This window comes from Nicotiana tabacum, chromosome 23, assembly GCF_000715075.1.
Source record: "Nicotiana tabacum cultivar K326 chromosome 23, ASM71507v2, whole genome shotgun sequence".
Lineage (NCBI taxonomy): Eukaryota > Viridiplantae > Streptophyta > Magnoliopsida > Solanales > Solanaceae > Nicotiana > Nicotiana tabacum.
The window spans coordinates 71,317,627-71,333,000 of NC_134102.1; the positions used below are offsets into that span (position 1 = coordinate 71,317,627).

The window sequence follows — 15,374 nt, forward strand, 5'->3', positions numbered from 1 at the left end:
ACTATAACGTCTTCCTGGACTTCACAAATGAAGATGACTTTAACTTAGTGTGGTATAAAAGAATGGTAGAAATCGATGGTCTTCAGATGTGGCTGCAAAAGTTGACGCCGAATTTCAGACCGGACGAGGATATTCCAAGAGTGTTGGTATGGGTATTACTTCCTACTTTACCTTTTAATATGCACACATGGCACTATGCTAAATAAATTTGCAGCGAGATTGGAACCCCCTAGCTCTAGATGTTGCGACAGTTGGTAAAACCAGACCGAGTATAGCTAAAATACGGTAGAAATTAATCTTTTTAAACCTCTAGTAGACATTGTATTTGTGGGATCGGAGGATAAAAATGCACCTTTGAAAGGATTTACCCAAAAAATTGAGTATGAAAATATTCCTAAATACTGTAGACAATGAAAAAAACTTGGGCATAACTTAATAAATTATAGAGTTCTGAAAAAAAAAGGGCAGCGAAAGCGGAGAAAAATAATAAAGAAGAAAGCTTGAAACATCTTGAAGAGGGAACTAGTGGAACACAAAAGGATAAGAAGGGGGAGGAAGAAGAGAAAAAGAAAAGAAAAATAGAGTTACCAGCAAATGAAAGCAGTAATGAGAATGATGGACGACAACAAAACGGTTACAAGAACAAGAGTTTGAATTGCGAGGAGATTAAAGAAGGAACATACCAAAATACTCCAAACAAGAATCAACATAGATTGGAGATTGAACAAGACAACAAGACTCCCTTGGCTATAAAGAATAATCAAGCTACTATAGCATGGAGAACTAGAAAGAAGAGGAAGAAAAACCATCAGCAAAAAATGAATGCCAAAAAAGAAGAGTAAGGTGATATTCAAACCCGTTCTAATACAAAGGAGCAGCAGGCCAAAAACTATAACCAAAACTTCCACCTCCTAGAACCATAATGACGTATTGGATGACATGAGCATGAATGACAATAACAAGGAGGTGGAGCAGAACACTGATGAGGAGAAATATGACACAAACAACAACAAGATGAAAAAGAAACAGGATCCTAACAACCAATTTGATTCAATGGTTAAAGAGAGTTCATTAAATGAACTTATACAGGAAAAACAAATACAAAAAGCTAACTCTGAAAGAGGGGATGCTACTATCAATAAAGACCCTTCCGCTAAGAGTACAAAGAAGCAGGGGATAGTCACAATACATAACTTGGAGGAAATCAGAGATAAAAACCTTGAGTTGGAGAAGGAACACATAGGGAATGAAAGGACTATGGACTCTAGTTCATGTTTAACATGTCTGCCAACAAACATAATTGAGCACCCAGGTATTGAGTTAATAGTAGAATTATATGTAAATCAGGATCAACCACTCAAAAGCAACACATTCAAGACAGTTGATCACCCTATGCAAGACCCTTCACTACATCAAAGTATACAAAGACTTGATCAAAGTGAAGAGAGAAACCAAGACAAAGGCAATTATTAAGAAGAAGAATATCTACTAGCAGGAAGGGGAAAAAGTATAGCAAGAAACTCAAGCAAGGCTAACAAAAATAGATATGCAACCTTTGTGAACAGGAAACAAAAGAAAGATACTCCCTCCCCAAGTATTTCATGATCAATATAATTTTTTGGAATATTAGGGAGGTGAGGTCAAAAAAGGCCATTCATAGGCTAAAATAACTAATACATTAACAACATTCTTTATACTTCAATCATGGAACCCATGATTAGCAAAGAAAAAATAGAAGGGTACAGAAAATTCTTGGGTTATCAAGAATGCATTTCCAATGATAAAGGGAAGATCTGGTACTTCTAAAAAAATATCAGTAATACCTCTATTATTGCAAATGATGAGCAACAAATTTCTATTAAAGTTGAAGAAGGTTCAGACAACCACCCCATCATTATCACTGCTATCTCTTCTAAATGTACTGCGATGGAAAGAAGAGATTTGTGATGCAGCCTGGAGAAAATCAACCTAACTATTAATGATCCTTGGTGCATTGGAGGTGACTTCAATATTATTCTTGACCCCGAAGAGAAGTTACGTGGTAAACCTCATAGGATGCATATGAGCTTGGAATTTCAAAATTGTATGGATAATTATGATACTACATATATTGGCTATATAGGTCCCAAATTTATCTAGTGTAATAACAGAGGCCCAAGTAAAAGAATCTGGAAAAGGATTGATAGAGTCTTTATTAATGATAAATGGGCTCAAAAATTCCAAAACACTATTGTGAGACATTTGGTTGGTTCTGATCACAGGCCTTTACTCATGAAATCTTCAAATTCTACTAACACTCACTTTAAGTACTTCAAATTCCTTAACTTCTGGACTTCACATGAGGGTTTTCACAATCTAGTTAAGGAAGTTTGGAGTACTAAGATCAATGGTAATAGCATGTAGCGACTTCAGTCCAAATTAAAGCTTCTTAGTAAAAGGCCTAGTAAATGGTCTAGAAAAGAAATTGGAGACATTCACGAGCAGGTTGCTAAGTGGGAAGAAAAGATCCAGGACTTAGAGGAAATTAAGATCTATTACAATACTGACATCGACAGGGAAGAAACCAACAAGGCACATGCTGAATACATCAGATGGATGGATATGCAAGACTCTCTACTTACCCAAAAAGCTAATGCCTAATGATTTGAGAAGGGCGGCAGAAACACTAATTATTTTCACAGTATGCTCATAGAAAAAAGAAGAAAACTTTCATTGAATAGGATAAAAAACCATAAAGGCAAATGGATACAAGAAGAGGAGAAAATTGCAAAGGTAGCTATTCGGCACTTCAACTCCATGTTCAACCTTCTTTCACCTCACTTGGATTCTACACTTATGAATTGTATTACTAAAAAGATCACTGAAGAAGAAAGAGACAAGATAGATGAAGAACCCAGTGAGGAAGAAATCCGACAGACAGTATTCTGTCTGTCTGCCTCTAGTGCAGCTGGTCCAGATTGTTACAGTGGCACCTTTTTCCACAACTGTTGGGATATCATTAAAGAGGACATTAATTCTTTCGTTTGGGAATTCTTCAAAGGTACTCCTCTGACCAAATTCTATACACATACTTGTTTAGTTTTAATTCCTAAGTTGTTTGCCTATTAGTTTATCTACTTTCACTAACAAAATTATTTTTAAGATCCTATCCATTAGACTTATTCTTTCTTGACTAGTTTTATCTCTCCTAATCAGAGTGGCTTTATTAAAGATAGACTCATCTCTAAAAATATTATACTAGCACATGAAATAGTTCAATCCATTGATCATGTTAATCAGGGTGGTAATATAGTCCTTAAATTGGATATGGTTAAAGCCTATGATAGAATATCTTGGAGCTTTATAGCCTCCGTCCTTAGGAAATTTGGTTTCTCAGAGTTATGGATTTATAAGATTATGAATATTTTATCTGAAATTTGGTATTCTATCATAGTCAATGGAAATAGAAAAGGCTTCCTCTCATCCTGTCAAGGTCTAAAACAAGGGGACCCCTTATCCCCTTCCCTCTTCATCTTGGCAGCTGAGGTTATTACTTGCTCTTTCAACTTATACTCTAATGATAATTTCATTCTTTTCTCTATGCCACAAAGAGCTCCTCAGATCAATCATCTTGCGTTTGTAGATGATATTGTTATCTTCACTAGTGGTAGCATTGCTTCAATTAATCTTATTATGGATATCATTAGAAGATATGAGAGCATCTCAGGCCAAAAGGTTAATAATGATAAGATTTTCTTTTTAGCTGCTCCTAATACTTGTGTTACTAGAATCAATCGAATCAGGAATGCAACAGGTTACATGGACAAGAACTTCCCTTTTACTTATCTAGGTTGTTCTATTTATATAGAAAGGAAGATGTTAGTTTATTTTGACTGTCTTGTTAATAAAATTGTTAAGAAGCTCAATGGGTGGAATAGTAAAATATTGGCTCATGAAGGGAGAATTATTTTGATCAAACATGTTTTTCAATCTCTCCATATATATACTTTATCTGCTATGTCCCCCTCCCCCCAAGGCATTTTTAAATTGATTGAGAAGCATTTTGCTAATTTTTTTGGGGCTACTCTGACAACCAAAAGAAATATCATTGGAGATCTTGGAAAAAATTATGCTTCCCCATAGAGAAAGGAAGCATTGGACTGAAAAGAATGGAGGTCTTTGATAATATCCTTGCCTCGAAAAGGTGGTGGAGATTTAGAACCATCCCCTCTTTGTGGGCTACCTTCATGAAACATAAATATTATCCCAAATCCCATTCAATGAGTAAGAAAAAGACCTCTGGTAATTCCCATGCCTGGCAAAAAATGAGAAAAGTCAGAGACAAGGCAGAACCTCACATTTTATGGCTTATAAACTCTGGAAATTCAAGTATATGGTGGGACAACTGGACTGGAAAGGGTCCTTTGGCAGCACTTCTACCAGACATCAACAACAATCCAAAAATTCTAGTCAAAGAGTTTATACACAATGAAAGATGGAACATTCAAAACTTGGAGATGCCTTCCCAGAGTAAATTGTTCAATATATTGTGAATATCAACATTGGCAATCAAGACATTCCAGACCAAGCTATATGGGGCCTCACAGAAAATGGTAAGTACTCAAACAAAATAACTTCGAATTTATTCAGAAGCACTCAACCTAAGGATCATCTACTATGCAAGATATGGCATTCTAGCATCCCTTTTAAGATCTCTTTTTATCTTGGCGATTATGAATGTCAAAGCTTCCTTTTGATGATGTAATCCTCATTTTTGGAAAATAAATTATTTCTAGTTGTGTTTGTTGTACTAACCATTTAAATGAGTTAATACAACATGTTTTTATGGAGAGTGATGCAGCTAGGTACATTTGGAAGACCATAGGTGCCCCTATGAGAATAGTATATAAGAAAATTCCCATTAGAGGATAGCTTAATCACTGGTGGCAGCAAAAGAGCAATAATGTCATACATAAACAGATCCTGCAAATCACTCCTATCATCATTTGCTGGGGAATCTGGAAAAGTAGGTGCTCATGTAAGTATGGAGATCAGAAAAGATTCAACTTCTACAAGATGAGGCAGCAGATAATCTGGAACATTCAAGCTGCAGTATCCTTCCCTGGATCCAAACTGACATTGCCTTGGGTCAAATACTGTGAAGTCATGATGAGGCTACAACATGTTCCTGAAGCCATTAATGTAGCTTGGATTAAGCCTCCCCAAGGATCCTTCAAAGCTTAACACTAATGAAAATTATATACATGGAAATGGTAAAGCAGGATTGGAAGGAACTATGAGCAATGACCAGGGAGAAATCATTATGGCCTTTTCTATCTCTGCCAAATGCACTAGCAACAATGATGCAGAAGCACAAGCAGCATTATTTGGAGTCAAATGGTGCATTCAAAATGGTTACTCTTGCTACATCATTGAACTAGATTATCTTCTGGTGGTAAATATATTGAAAGAGAGGCGTACAGATAACTATCAAATAAAGAGAATCATTGAAGAGACAACACAGTTAATGAACCCAGCCAATGTTACTCCTAATCACTGTTATAGAGAGGCTAACTAAGTGGTGGCCACTTAGCTAACTGGGCTACAACCACTTATGACAGTAACATATATTATTACTTTGGCCAAATACATAGACAACACCTTAAAGTTGTTAAGATTTTTTACTTAGACACTTTAACCAAGTATGCGACCTATTAGACACCCAAACAACCATGAAAGTGTTTCAATTGAACATAAAAAACTTGGTCTGAAACAAAAAATGGTGCGTGAAGTTCAGACGCAGCTTATGTGGCAAAGTAAGCATTTAAATAAAATCCACATAAAAAAAGTTTAATTTCTTAATGCTCCACAACCAGACCCACCACGGTGGACCTCTCCCCCTCACCTACCTCCAGTTAGGTGCAACAGAAGCCATGTGCCAATTAGGCCTTCTACCATGGAAATGGCAACTACATTATTTCTTTATTTATGAATATTGTTTTTGTCTACACTATGAATATGCCAATAAATATTAATTAACCCAACTTTTTTTGTAAGCATACAGAGTATTTGGTAATTAGAAGAAAAAATTACCAATTCACTCAATTGGTACAATCTGATAGCAAATTAAGAAATGAAAATGGAGGATCCATTTCTACAACTAAGAGAAAGTAGAGAGATGAAAATTTAGAGATAAGAATAGTGAAAAGTCGGAATAATAGTGATAATCGCACGACCAGAATTTATGTGATCAAAATTGACCTCCAATCAGCCATTGCACTATTCAAACACTTCGCATTGAAGAGGAAAGAAATGGGAAAGTGTCAAACCCAGTTAATTATTAGTTTGTATCTCATTCTCTCAGCTTGCCCTTAATAAGATTAAGACCCAGCGTAAATATGTCAAACCTGTTCTCTATTAACTCATAAATGGGAGATGAAAGGGTTTTGGCTGCTTTAATTATTTGGTTAAGAAGATGAGGACGAGAGACAAAACTTCATTTGTGTTTGAGCTTTGCACTAACAGTAAAAAAGGTCAAAGCCATGTTAACAAATATAAATTAGCTTTACGCACTAAAATGTGTGCGAGCAACACAATAGTTGCCATGTCAGCATTATATGTTGAATTGACACTTTCATGGCAGTTTGAGTGTCTAATTGGTTGTACTAGTGTCTAAATGAAAAAATCGTGACAACTTTAGGGGTTATTTATGTATTTGACCTTATCCTTTCATCAACCTCCTAGAGGGGCCAAAGGTACATTCATTATGGACAAAGTTCAAATACCTAGTATTAGGACAAAGTACGACAAGGCAGATTTTTTTGTAAGTTGAACTTGTTATGTATGGTTCACACAGGGGTGGGGCTGTAAGCTAGGCGTCTGTGTTTTTTGGAAGGGTGCTAGTATCCTTGTATTGTAATCTTTGGAGGTAAGGCCATCCCCCTCCTTTGTTTGAAGATAAATACAACACACCCAATATAAAACCGAAAAATTATATAAAATAAAAAGTAGAAATGTACTGCAAAAAGATTATTAATATGCTAACAAATGATAACAATCACCATACATATATTGTAGATGACTGCAGGCCATCCATGGTTGAGGCGAGAGGTCCAATTTTGAATTATATTTGTAGGAAAGCCAACTCAGTAGCAGATGCCCTAGCAAAATTTGGAAGCAATTTGGATTTGAGAGCTTAACGTTGTATAATGCCCCCCCACCCCCCCGAAATAAAAGGTAAAAACGTGAAAAGGTAATATTTGTATCTTTTCTACCAAAAAGAAAAGTTACTTACATATTTTGGTTGTATATTATCATACAATTATAATTAAACATAGACACTTTGGCTAAATAGCACGGATCATACAAGAATTGTGCCAGCCGTGGACACAAACACAAAGTTCGGGAAATTAGGGAGACGGGACAACTGATAAAGATATTACAATGTATTACCTAAATTAAATGCAAAAAACAATGCAAGAGATAATTGCAATAAGCAAAAATATGCGTTTCACAACCCATAAATACTACTTCTTCCGTTACAAAACCTCAACTTCTTTCGCTTTTCAAGTGTCAATTGACCAAACATAGACTAGAAACTGTAAGGATGTATGGGGTAAAATTGATTAATGACAACTGAGCAAATAACGAAATGACACATGAAACTAAAGACATGTTGGATATAAGTCAGCAAAAAGCTAGCACCGGATGCAAGCATGCGACCAGTGCTGAACGAATCTCGAAGACAGAGCAGTCGGTAATAAAGATTCAAAATATTGTCATCGGATAACATTCGATGGGCAGCAATTAGAGAGAATATCTGCATTTATAGTCAACTGTTACACACCCATCAATGATGATTTTATTTTCATTAAAGAAGAGCTTGATTTGAGGATCTTGTCTCCTTGAATCAAGATATAAATAGGATGACTAACATCCATTTGTAGACACAAAACATGTTGCACACTAAAAGCCATAATCTATTGTCTTATTATGCTCAATTTGAACACTTGAACATTGTATTCACTTTTGTCATCGAAAAGGCTAAGTTCTCAGACATGCTTGTTATCTTATTCAATTTCATTCGTTAATCTTATTTCTGTTCATATTTATTTATTATTTTTGGGTCAAATCTATTCACTTGTTTATAAACTACACTATAAATTCAACTGTACCCTTTTACGGGTAAATAATTTGGCACCCACCGTAGGGCTCAAACCCAAAACAAAAGGCGATTATGGATCACCTCTCGAGGCAAGATCGTGTGATGATAGAATTGAAGCAGGCATTATCGGGTGCTTCCAATAATGCTAATAAAAGGGCTCTAGTTCCTCCTAGCGTTCCCGCAGATCAGACGGCTCAAAGAATTGATAGCAACACGCCGAGAGATGAAGTCAGTTTCGACGAAGCCTGAGGGACCGATAGTGGATATGGGAACAACAACTTGAATGATCCTTTTAAATCTGAGCTGATGAGATTCATGAGAGAAATGAATGAATGAATGGACCAGAACGTGAATGAGTTTCATGCTCAGATGGATCAGATCCGAAGCGTGGCGCCCGTGTTAAAAGGACCAAATTTGAGGAAGTATACGCAGTTATCATTTAAGCCAAGAGTGACACCAGAGTTGATCCCAAAGAGGTTTAAGATGCTGGATATTCCAAAGTATGATGGGACGTCAGACCCATAGGAGCACATCACAACCTACACCACGACAATAAAAGGAAACGACTTGGCTCAACACAAGATCGAGTCAGTTTTATTGAAAAAGTTTGGTAAAACCCTCATGAATGGTGCCCTGACATGATATTCTCTCTCACTTGAGCATTCAATCAATTATTGTGAAATGCTTGCGGATTCATTCATCAAAGCACATGTTGGAGCAAGAAAGGTCCAGGCCAAGAAGGAGGACATATTCAGAATTTCTCAAGAAGAATTCGAAATGTTGCATGAATTCGTTATCCGGTTCCAGAAAGAAAGAATGTTCTTACCAGTGGTTCCAGATGAGCGGGCAGCGGAGGCATTTACATAGGGTCTCAATCCGCTGAGTTCCGACACCTCCCAAAAGTTGAAGGAGAGCTTGCTCTTGTTTCAGGAAACCACATGAGCAGACGTTCATAATCGCTATGATTCGAAGATAAGACTAGAAGATGATCAACTTCGTTCCTCAGCGTCCTCTAAAGGACGTAATCGTGATCGGAATCAAGATAAATTCTAAAGTGATTTTGATGTAGATCGGAGACCCCCTAGAATTCGAGAGAGCCTATTGGCGTGGTAATAAAGGATCCAGTCAACAGATAGTTTTGCTTCTGATAAAAGGACGAATCGTAGTTTGAATAGTAGATCATTGTAGGAAAAAAAGGCGTCGGGTTCCAGAGATTCAGTGATTCCCAGGTTATCCGATTACAACTTTAATATCAGCCTGGTAGAATTGGTGTTAGCAATGAGGAATATAAAAAAGGCACAATTTCCGAAACCAATCTGATCGAATCCTAGCCAAAGTGATCATAATCTGTAGTGTGAATTCCATGGGACTCGCAGCCATAGAACTGGGGGACTGCCGACATCTTCGCGAGGAGGTGGCGACGTTGTTGAAGAATTTCCATCTCAGAGAGTTTTTAAGTGACCATGCCAAAAACAATTATGGTTGAAGTTGGGATAATGCGGAGCCATCAAAATCAAATACAGCAGCAGGGTCACCTCGGATGACAATCAACATAATCTTCGGAGGAGACGAAGTCAACGGGGTGACATTTTCAGCAGCAAAGAAGACGAAGATATTAGTGACTCATGACAAGAGGATCAGATAAGTCTCAGAAGATGACATCACCTTCACGAAGGAAGATGTTGATGGACTTATCATACTGCACAATGGCGCGTTGGTAATTTTACTTAATGTTTTAGATTTTAAAATTAATCGTGTTTGGTTGATCTAGGGAGTTCGGACAACATCATACGATAGAGAGTTTTGGAGCAAGCAAAGTTAATCGGGGACATCATCCTAATGATGAAACTTCTGGCTGGCTTCAACTTAACAAGTGTGACTACCCGAAGAGAAATTTTGCTACCCACGCATGTCGAAGGAGTAACAAAGACCACCCTGTTGGAAGTGGTAGATAGTGACTTGGGCTATAATGTGATCCTCGGAAGGCCGTGGATACACGAGATGAAGGTTATGCCCTCGACCTATCATCAACTATTGAAGTTTCTGACACCAGAAATGGTCAAAGATATAAGAGGAGACCAACCAGTGGTAAAGGAGATGAACGCGGTAAGGGTTTCCAGCAGCAAGGACAGAGAAACCAGTAAAATAGCAAATATAGGAACCATTGCCTTCTCCCATGCCAATTGAAGATGATAAAAATGAGGAGTCATCGAAATTATGTCAGGTACCGAGATTTGTTTAGGTACCAGATGAGACGGATGCGACCAAATCAGCCGCGGAAGAGCTCGAACAAGTGGCTTTGTTCAAAGATGTTTTTGAAAGAAAGTTCCATTTGGGAACGGGTTTGAGTCCCGAACTCAGGTTAAAACTCATAAATTTTCTTAAATATAATGTTGATTGCTTTGCTTTATCGCATTCAGATATGACATGTATTCTATTGGAGGTGGCGATCCACAAACTGAGTCTAGATCCAAACTTCTAATCGGTAAGGCAAAAGAAACGATCGATAGTAGAGGTCAGAAATATGTTTGTTAAAGAAGAGGTAATCCGACTACTCAATATCGGTTCAATTCGAGAGGTAAAGTACCCGGAATGGTTAGCTAACGTAGTAGTAGTGTCTAAAATGAATAACAAATTTAGGATGTATGTAGACTATAAGGATTTAAATAAGGCGTGCCCCAAAGACTCTTTTCCATTCTCAAACATTGACCAAATGATCGATGCTACGGTCTAACACAAATTAATGAGTTTTATTGATTCTTATTCCTGGTATAATCAAATTAGGATGAACTTGGAGGATCAAGAGAAGATTTCTTTCATGACAAACTTTGGCACATATTGCTATAATGTGATGCCTTTTGGGCTTAAAAATGTCGGAGCCACTTATCAAATGATCGTTAATAAGATGTTTGAAAAACATATAGGTAAGTTGATGAAAGTTTATATTGACGACATATTAGTTAAGTCTCTCAATGCAGGAGATCATCTGGAACATCTCCAAGAGACGTTTGACATTGTCACGACCCAAACTCAACCCGGAGAAGTGTGCCTTCGGGGTTGGCTCCGGTAAAGTTTTAGGGTTTTTGGTCTCACAAAGAGGGATCAGAGTGAACCCTAACAAAATCAAAGCCATCAAGGATATCTCGGACCGGCTAATAAGTGTGAAAGAAGTACAAAGACTGACCGGTAGGTTGGAAGATCTAAGCATGTTCATCTCCAGGTCCTCAGAGAAGTGCCACCACTTTTTTTCACTTTTGAAAAAGAAGAACGACTTCGTGTGGACTCCAGAATGCCAACATGCATAGAAGGACCTAAAAAGTTACCTATCCAGCACTGCGTTATTGTCAAAGCCGGGGGAAGGTGAGCAACTGTTGATTTATTTGGCGATCTCGGAAGTAGCGGTAAGCTCCGTCTTGGTTAAAGAAGAATAAGGTACGTAATTTCCTTTTTATTACATTAGTAAGATATTATCAGGAGCGGAAAAACAATATCTGTACCTCAAAAAACTGGCCTTAGCTCTCGTAGTTGCCTCTTGAAAGCTTAGTCCTTATTTTCAATGTCATTCAATAACTGTTGTGACAACCTTTACCTTAAGGAATGTCGTTCGCAAGCCCGAGTTGTTGGGTCAATTGACTAAATGGGCAGTTGAAGTTAGTGAATTCGACATAGAATACAAGCCGAGGACTGCAATCAAGTTGCAGGTTTTATCCGACTTCGTGGCCGGTTTAAGTCTGGGATTAATGCCTTTGGCTGCTAAAGAAGCAGTGCTGGTATCAGGAGTTTGGACATTGTTTACAAATAGAGCCTTCAACGTAAAAGGGTCCGGTCTTGGGGTAGTTCTAATCACTCCCTCGGTGAAAACCCTAAGAAAGGCCATTAGAGTTGTACCGTTAACTAACATCGAGATGAAGTGCGACTCCCAGCTAATGGTAAACCAAGTGTATGGAATTTTCGACATAAAGGAGGGGCACTTGAAACAATACTTAAACAAGGTTCAAGCATTACTTACACTATTACATGAATGGATAATCGTCCATATTCTGAGGGAGGAAAATGTGGAGGCAGACACATTGGCTAATTTGGTTCGTCCATAGAGATAAAAGGATCTGATTCTGGTGTGGTCATCCAGTTACTGCATTCGGTGTTGGATGTGGATAGCTACTGTGAAATCAATTCAATTAACTTAATCTGGGACTGGAGGAACAGGTTTATTGAATATCTCAGACATGGTAAATTACCCGAGGACCTAAAGCCGTCCCGAGCACTACAAACCAAAGAAACTCGTTACTATCTTGTTGATGGAAAGTTATACAGAAGGTCATTTCAAGGACCATTGGCTAGATGTCTAGGTGCCTCGGAGGCTGACTACCTGATGAGGGAGGTCCATGAAAGGGTATGTGAAAACCATACTGGTGTAGACTCGTTGGTTCTCTAGTTAATCATGGTCGGTTACTATTATCCCCGGATGGAACAGGACGCAAAGATATTCATACAAAAATACGACAAATGTCAATTCCATAGTTAGTGCATCAACCAACAAAACTTCTGCATTCGGTAGTGTCACCGTGGCTGTTCATGAAATGGGGGATGGACATAGTCGGTCCCTTACAACAAGGGTTCGGGAAGGTAAGATTTTTTTGGTTTTAATTAATTATGTTACTAAAAGGGTTGGAGCAGGTCCTTACCAAAAGACCGGAGAACGCGAAGTGGTTGATTCTATATGGGACCACAAAATCTACCAATTTGGAATACCAAAGGAGATCGCTTGTGACAACGTGCCACAATTCATAGGTGCTTAAGTTACAAAGTTTTTGGAAGAATTAAAGATCAAACGAATTACGTCTTCTCCATACCATCCGAGTGCTAATGGACAGGCGGAGTCAACTAATAAGGTGATTTAAACCTCAAATAGAGGTTAGAAACTGCTAAAGGTAAGTGGACCGAAGAGTTACCAGGTGTTCTATGAGTGTATCAGACCATAACAAAATCAAGCACGGGAGAGACACCCTTTTCGTTCGTGTACGATTCAGAGGATTTGATACCGATAGAAGTGGGGTAACCGACCCTAAGGTTTTCCCGAACGAACGAAGAAGCAAATAATGAAGCGTTGCTAGTCAAGCTAGAATTTCTTGAAGAGCACCAGGATCTGGCACATATGAGGATGGTAGCACAAAAGCAAAGGATGGAAAGGTATTACAATCACAGGGTAAATCTCCGATATTTCAAATTTGGGGATTTGGTTCTAAGGAAAGTCACTCAAAGAACTCGAGAAGTAAACCCCGGGAAGCTGGGACCGACAGAGTTAAATGGCCAAGCAATTAGAATGTGACTTACCTTAAAAGTTATTATTACTGAAGATCCTTGCTGGTACTAAAAGTATGCGCTCCGCTCTTTTTCCCTTCGACCAGATTTTGTCACAGTTGGATTTTTCTGGCAAGGTTTTACTGAGGCAACGATGTAAAGTACACTACGGAGGAAGGATCATCGGTAAGCTGGTGAATCAACAACCAAAATCTCTGTGTGAATCAACTCGTATGGCAATCAACCTGTGGATGGTTAAATAATCTTTGGCTCGATAGCATAACTCATCGACCTCCGGCATCAAATTATTTATCCATCCACAAGTTGTTTTCATTAATGAGGAAGCAACACAAAAGCTTGCTATGAAAGGAATGTCATCAGCGAATGCAATACCTCTAGTGTTCGAATTCTCATGCTTAGCATCCGAACATTGGGGGGAATAATACATGACAAGAGACTAAAAAGTGTTACCAGAATCGCGGACTCCTAAAATCGGGGTCAATGCCTTATCAGGATCGAGGACTGCATGATCAACCCCGTAAAAATAAGTTTTACAAGTTAGTCACATGTATTGGCAGCTTTATTTACTTAAGAAAATAAGCATTTATGTAAATGTACTTTTAAAGATAGAAGGAACAAATCAAAGTCCTTTTGTTTTTATCTTATTTCTTGTCCAAATGATAAGTTAATTTATTTTATCATTTGAGAGTTACAAAAACTTCAAATGTTTATGCCGGAATGAATATGAGGTGTCCTCTTCAAAAGCACCATAAATATAAGGGCCCTCTCTTATGAAATTCTCATTGTAAAGGGTAGATTCTGGAAGTGTTTATGCCTGGAATCAAAAGCTATCGAATACAGAAATATTCCCGAGACTTTGTCAATTAAATGAAAGAGAATAGTTTTTGCACAACACTTAGGCAAAAAGTTTCTTTTATTAATTAAAGCGCTAAACTTAGTAAATATTTTTGGCATAATTGCAAAAGGTAAAAGAAAAAATATATATACATCATTCTTTGCTGGCAGAACCTGAAGGGAGAGATGGGTCTTCATTTTCTCTGGTGGAAGAGGGTTGTTCCGCTGCCGGCTCAGGGCCTTCATCTTCTTCAATTTTCCCTTTGGTTCCCGAATACTCAACACTAGTATTCGAAGAATCAGATGCAGCGGGCCGAGCGGGAAGGTTCTCACTAGCGGTTATCTCCAAATCCCGGGCCTAGGCAATGTAGTCATCAATATTAGCAATGCCTCCTCCAAAGTATTTCTCTTCATATGATATATGATGTAGGTTTTCTCGAAGACAAGGGAATCTTCTGAGTCCTGGAGTTTCACTTGGAGCCTATCAATCTTTGATTGGAGCTCTTCATTCTCAGTCCTTATTCCGTTGATTCTGGAATCGAGCTCAACATTGGTGGACGAGTGAAGTCGATTTTGCTCCATGACTCTCTTGAACCTCTCTTTCATTTTTTCTCTTCTCTCCTTGGTAGCATTGGCCTCCTCAGTTTTGGCACGTAAGCCAGCCTCCAAGTTATTAACTTGTTCCATAAAGGCAGACTCACGCTCAGCAATAACAGTCACCATATCATGAAGCTCAACCCACTTAGTCTTAGCTTCCTCAAGATTTTCATGTAGCTGTGCAGCTCCTTGGTTATGATCTATCCTATCTTGCTCAGATTGCTGCAGTCGGGCCTCGAGCTCATCCATTTGAGCGATTTTGGCCTCCAGCACCGGTAGGTGCTCGACGAGCTGATTCCTTTCTACCAAAAGTTGATCTCATTCTGAAGCAAGCTCTTGTTTGTCCAGGATCAACCTTTGTATGCCCTCAGAGGCAAGAAGGTTGTCCTAAAAAGGTGATAGAACCAAAATTAGTACTTCAAAATATAAATTAAAGAAGATAGAAGGAAGTGAGATTGCTACCTTCACCGAGAAATGC

At 38.2% G+C, this 15,374-nt stretch overlaps 1 protein-coding gene and 1 long non-coding RNA gene across 3 annotated transcripts; both read left to right on the top strand.

Annotated features, from left to right (window-relative positions):
- The first annotated feature begins 970 nt into the window (after positions 1 to 970).
- LOC107759387 (uncharacterized) lies at positions 971 to 5,681 on the top strand. 2 transcript variants are annotated; one of them, XR_001642180.2, is made up of 2 exons: positions 971 to 4,592; positions 4,831 to 5,681. It is a non-coding gene; the product is annotated as an uncharacterized LOC107759387 (long non-coding RNA). The 2 variants fall into 2 exon arrangements; XR_001642179.2 differs by having other exon boundaries at positions 4,841 to 5,681.
- Positions 5,682 to 11,432: 5,751 nt separating this feature from the next.
- Positions 11,433 to 12,578, top strand: LOC142177212 (uncharacterized). Its single transcript, XM_075245680.1, has 3 exons — positions 11,433 to 11,503; positions 11,739 to 12,225; positions 12,273 to 12,578. Exons 1-3 carry the CDS (start codon positions 11,433 to 11,435, stop codon positions 12,576 to 12,578), a joined length of 864 nt encoding a protein of 287 aa, XP_075101781.1.
- Positions 12,579 to 15,374: the final 2,796 nt, after the last annotated feature.

Excerpts from the sequence above, each read along its gene's own strand:
- LOC142177212 (XM_075245680.1), top strand. The coding sequence starts at position 11,433 with ATGCCAACATGCATAGAAGGACCTAAAAAGTTACCTATCCAGCACTGC. Across the intron at positions 11,504-11,738 it reads ATTGTCAAAGCCGGGGGAAG|GAATGTCGTTCGCAAGCCCG; the intron begins GTGAGCAACTGT and ends CTTTACCTTAAG. Across the intron at positions 12,226-12,272 it reads CAGACACATTGGCTAATTTG|TTACTGCATTCGGTGTTGGA; the intron begins GTTCGTCCATAG and ends GTGGTCATCCAG.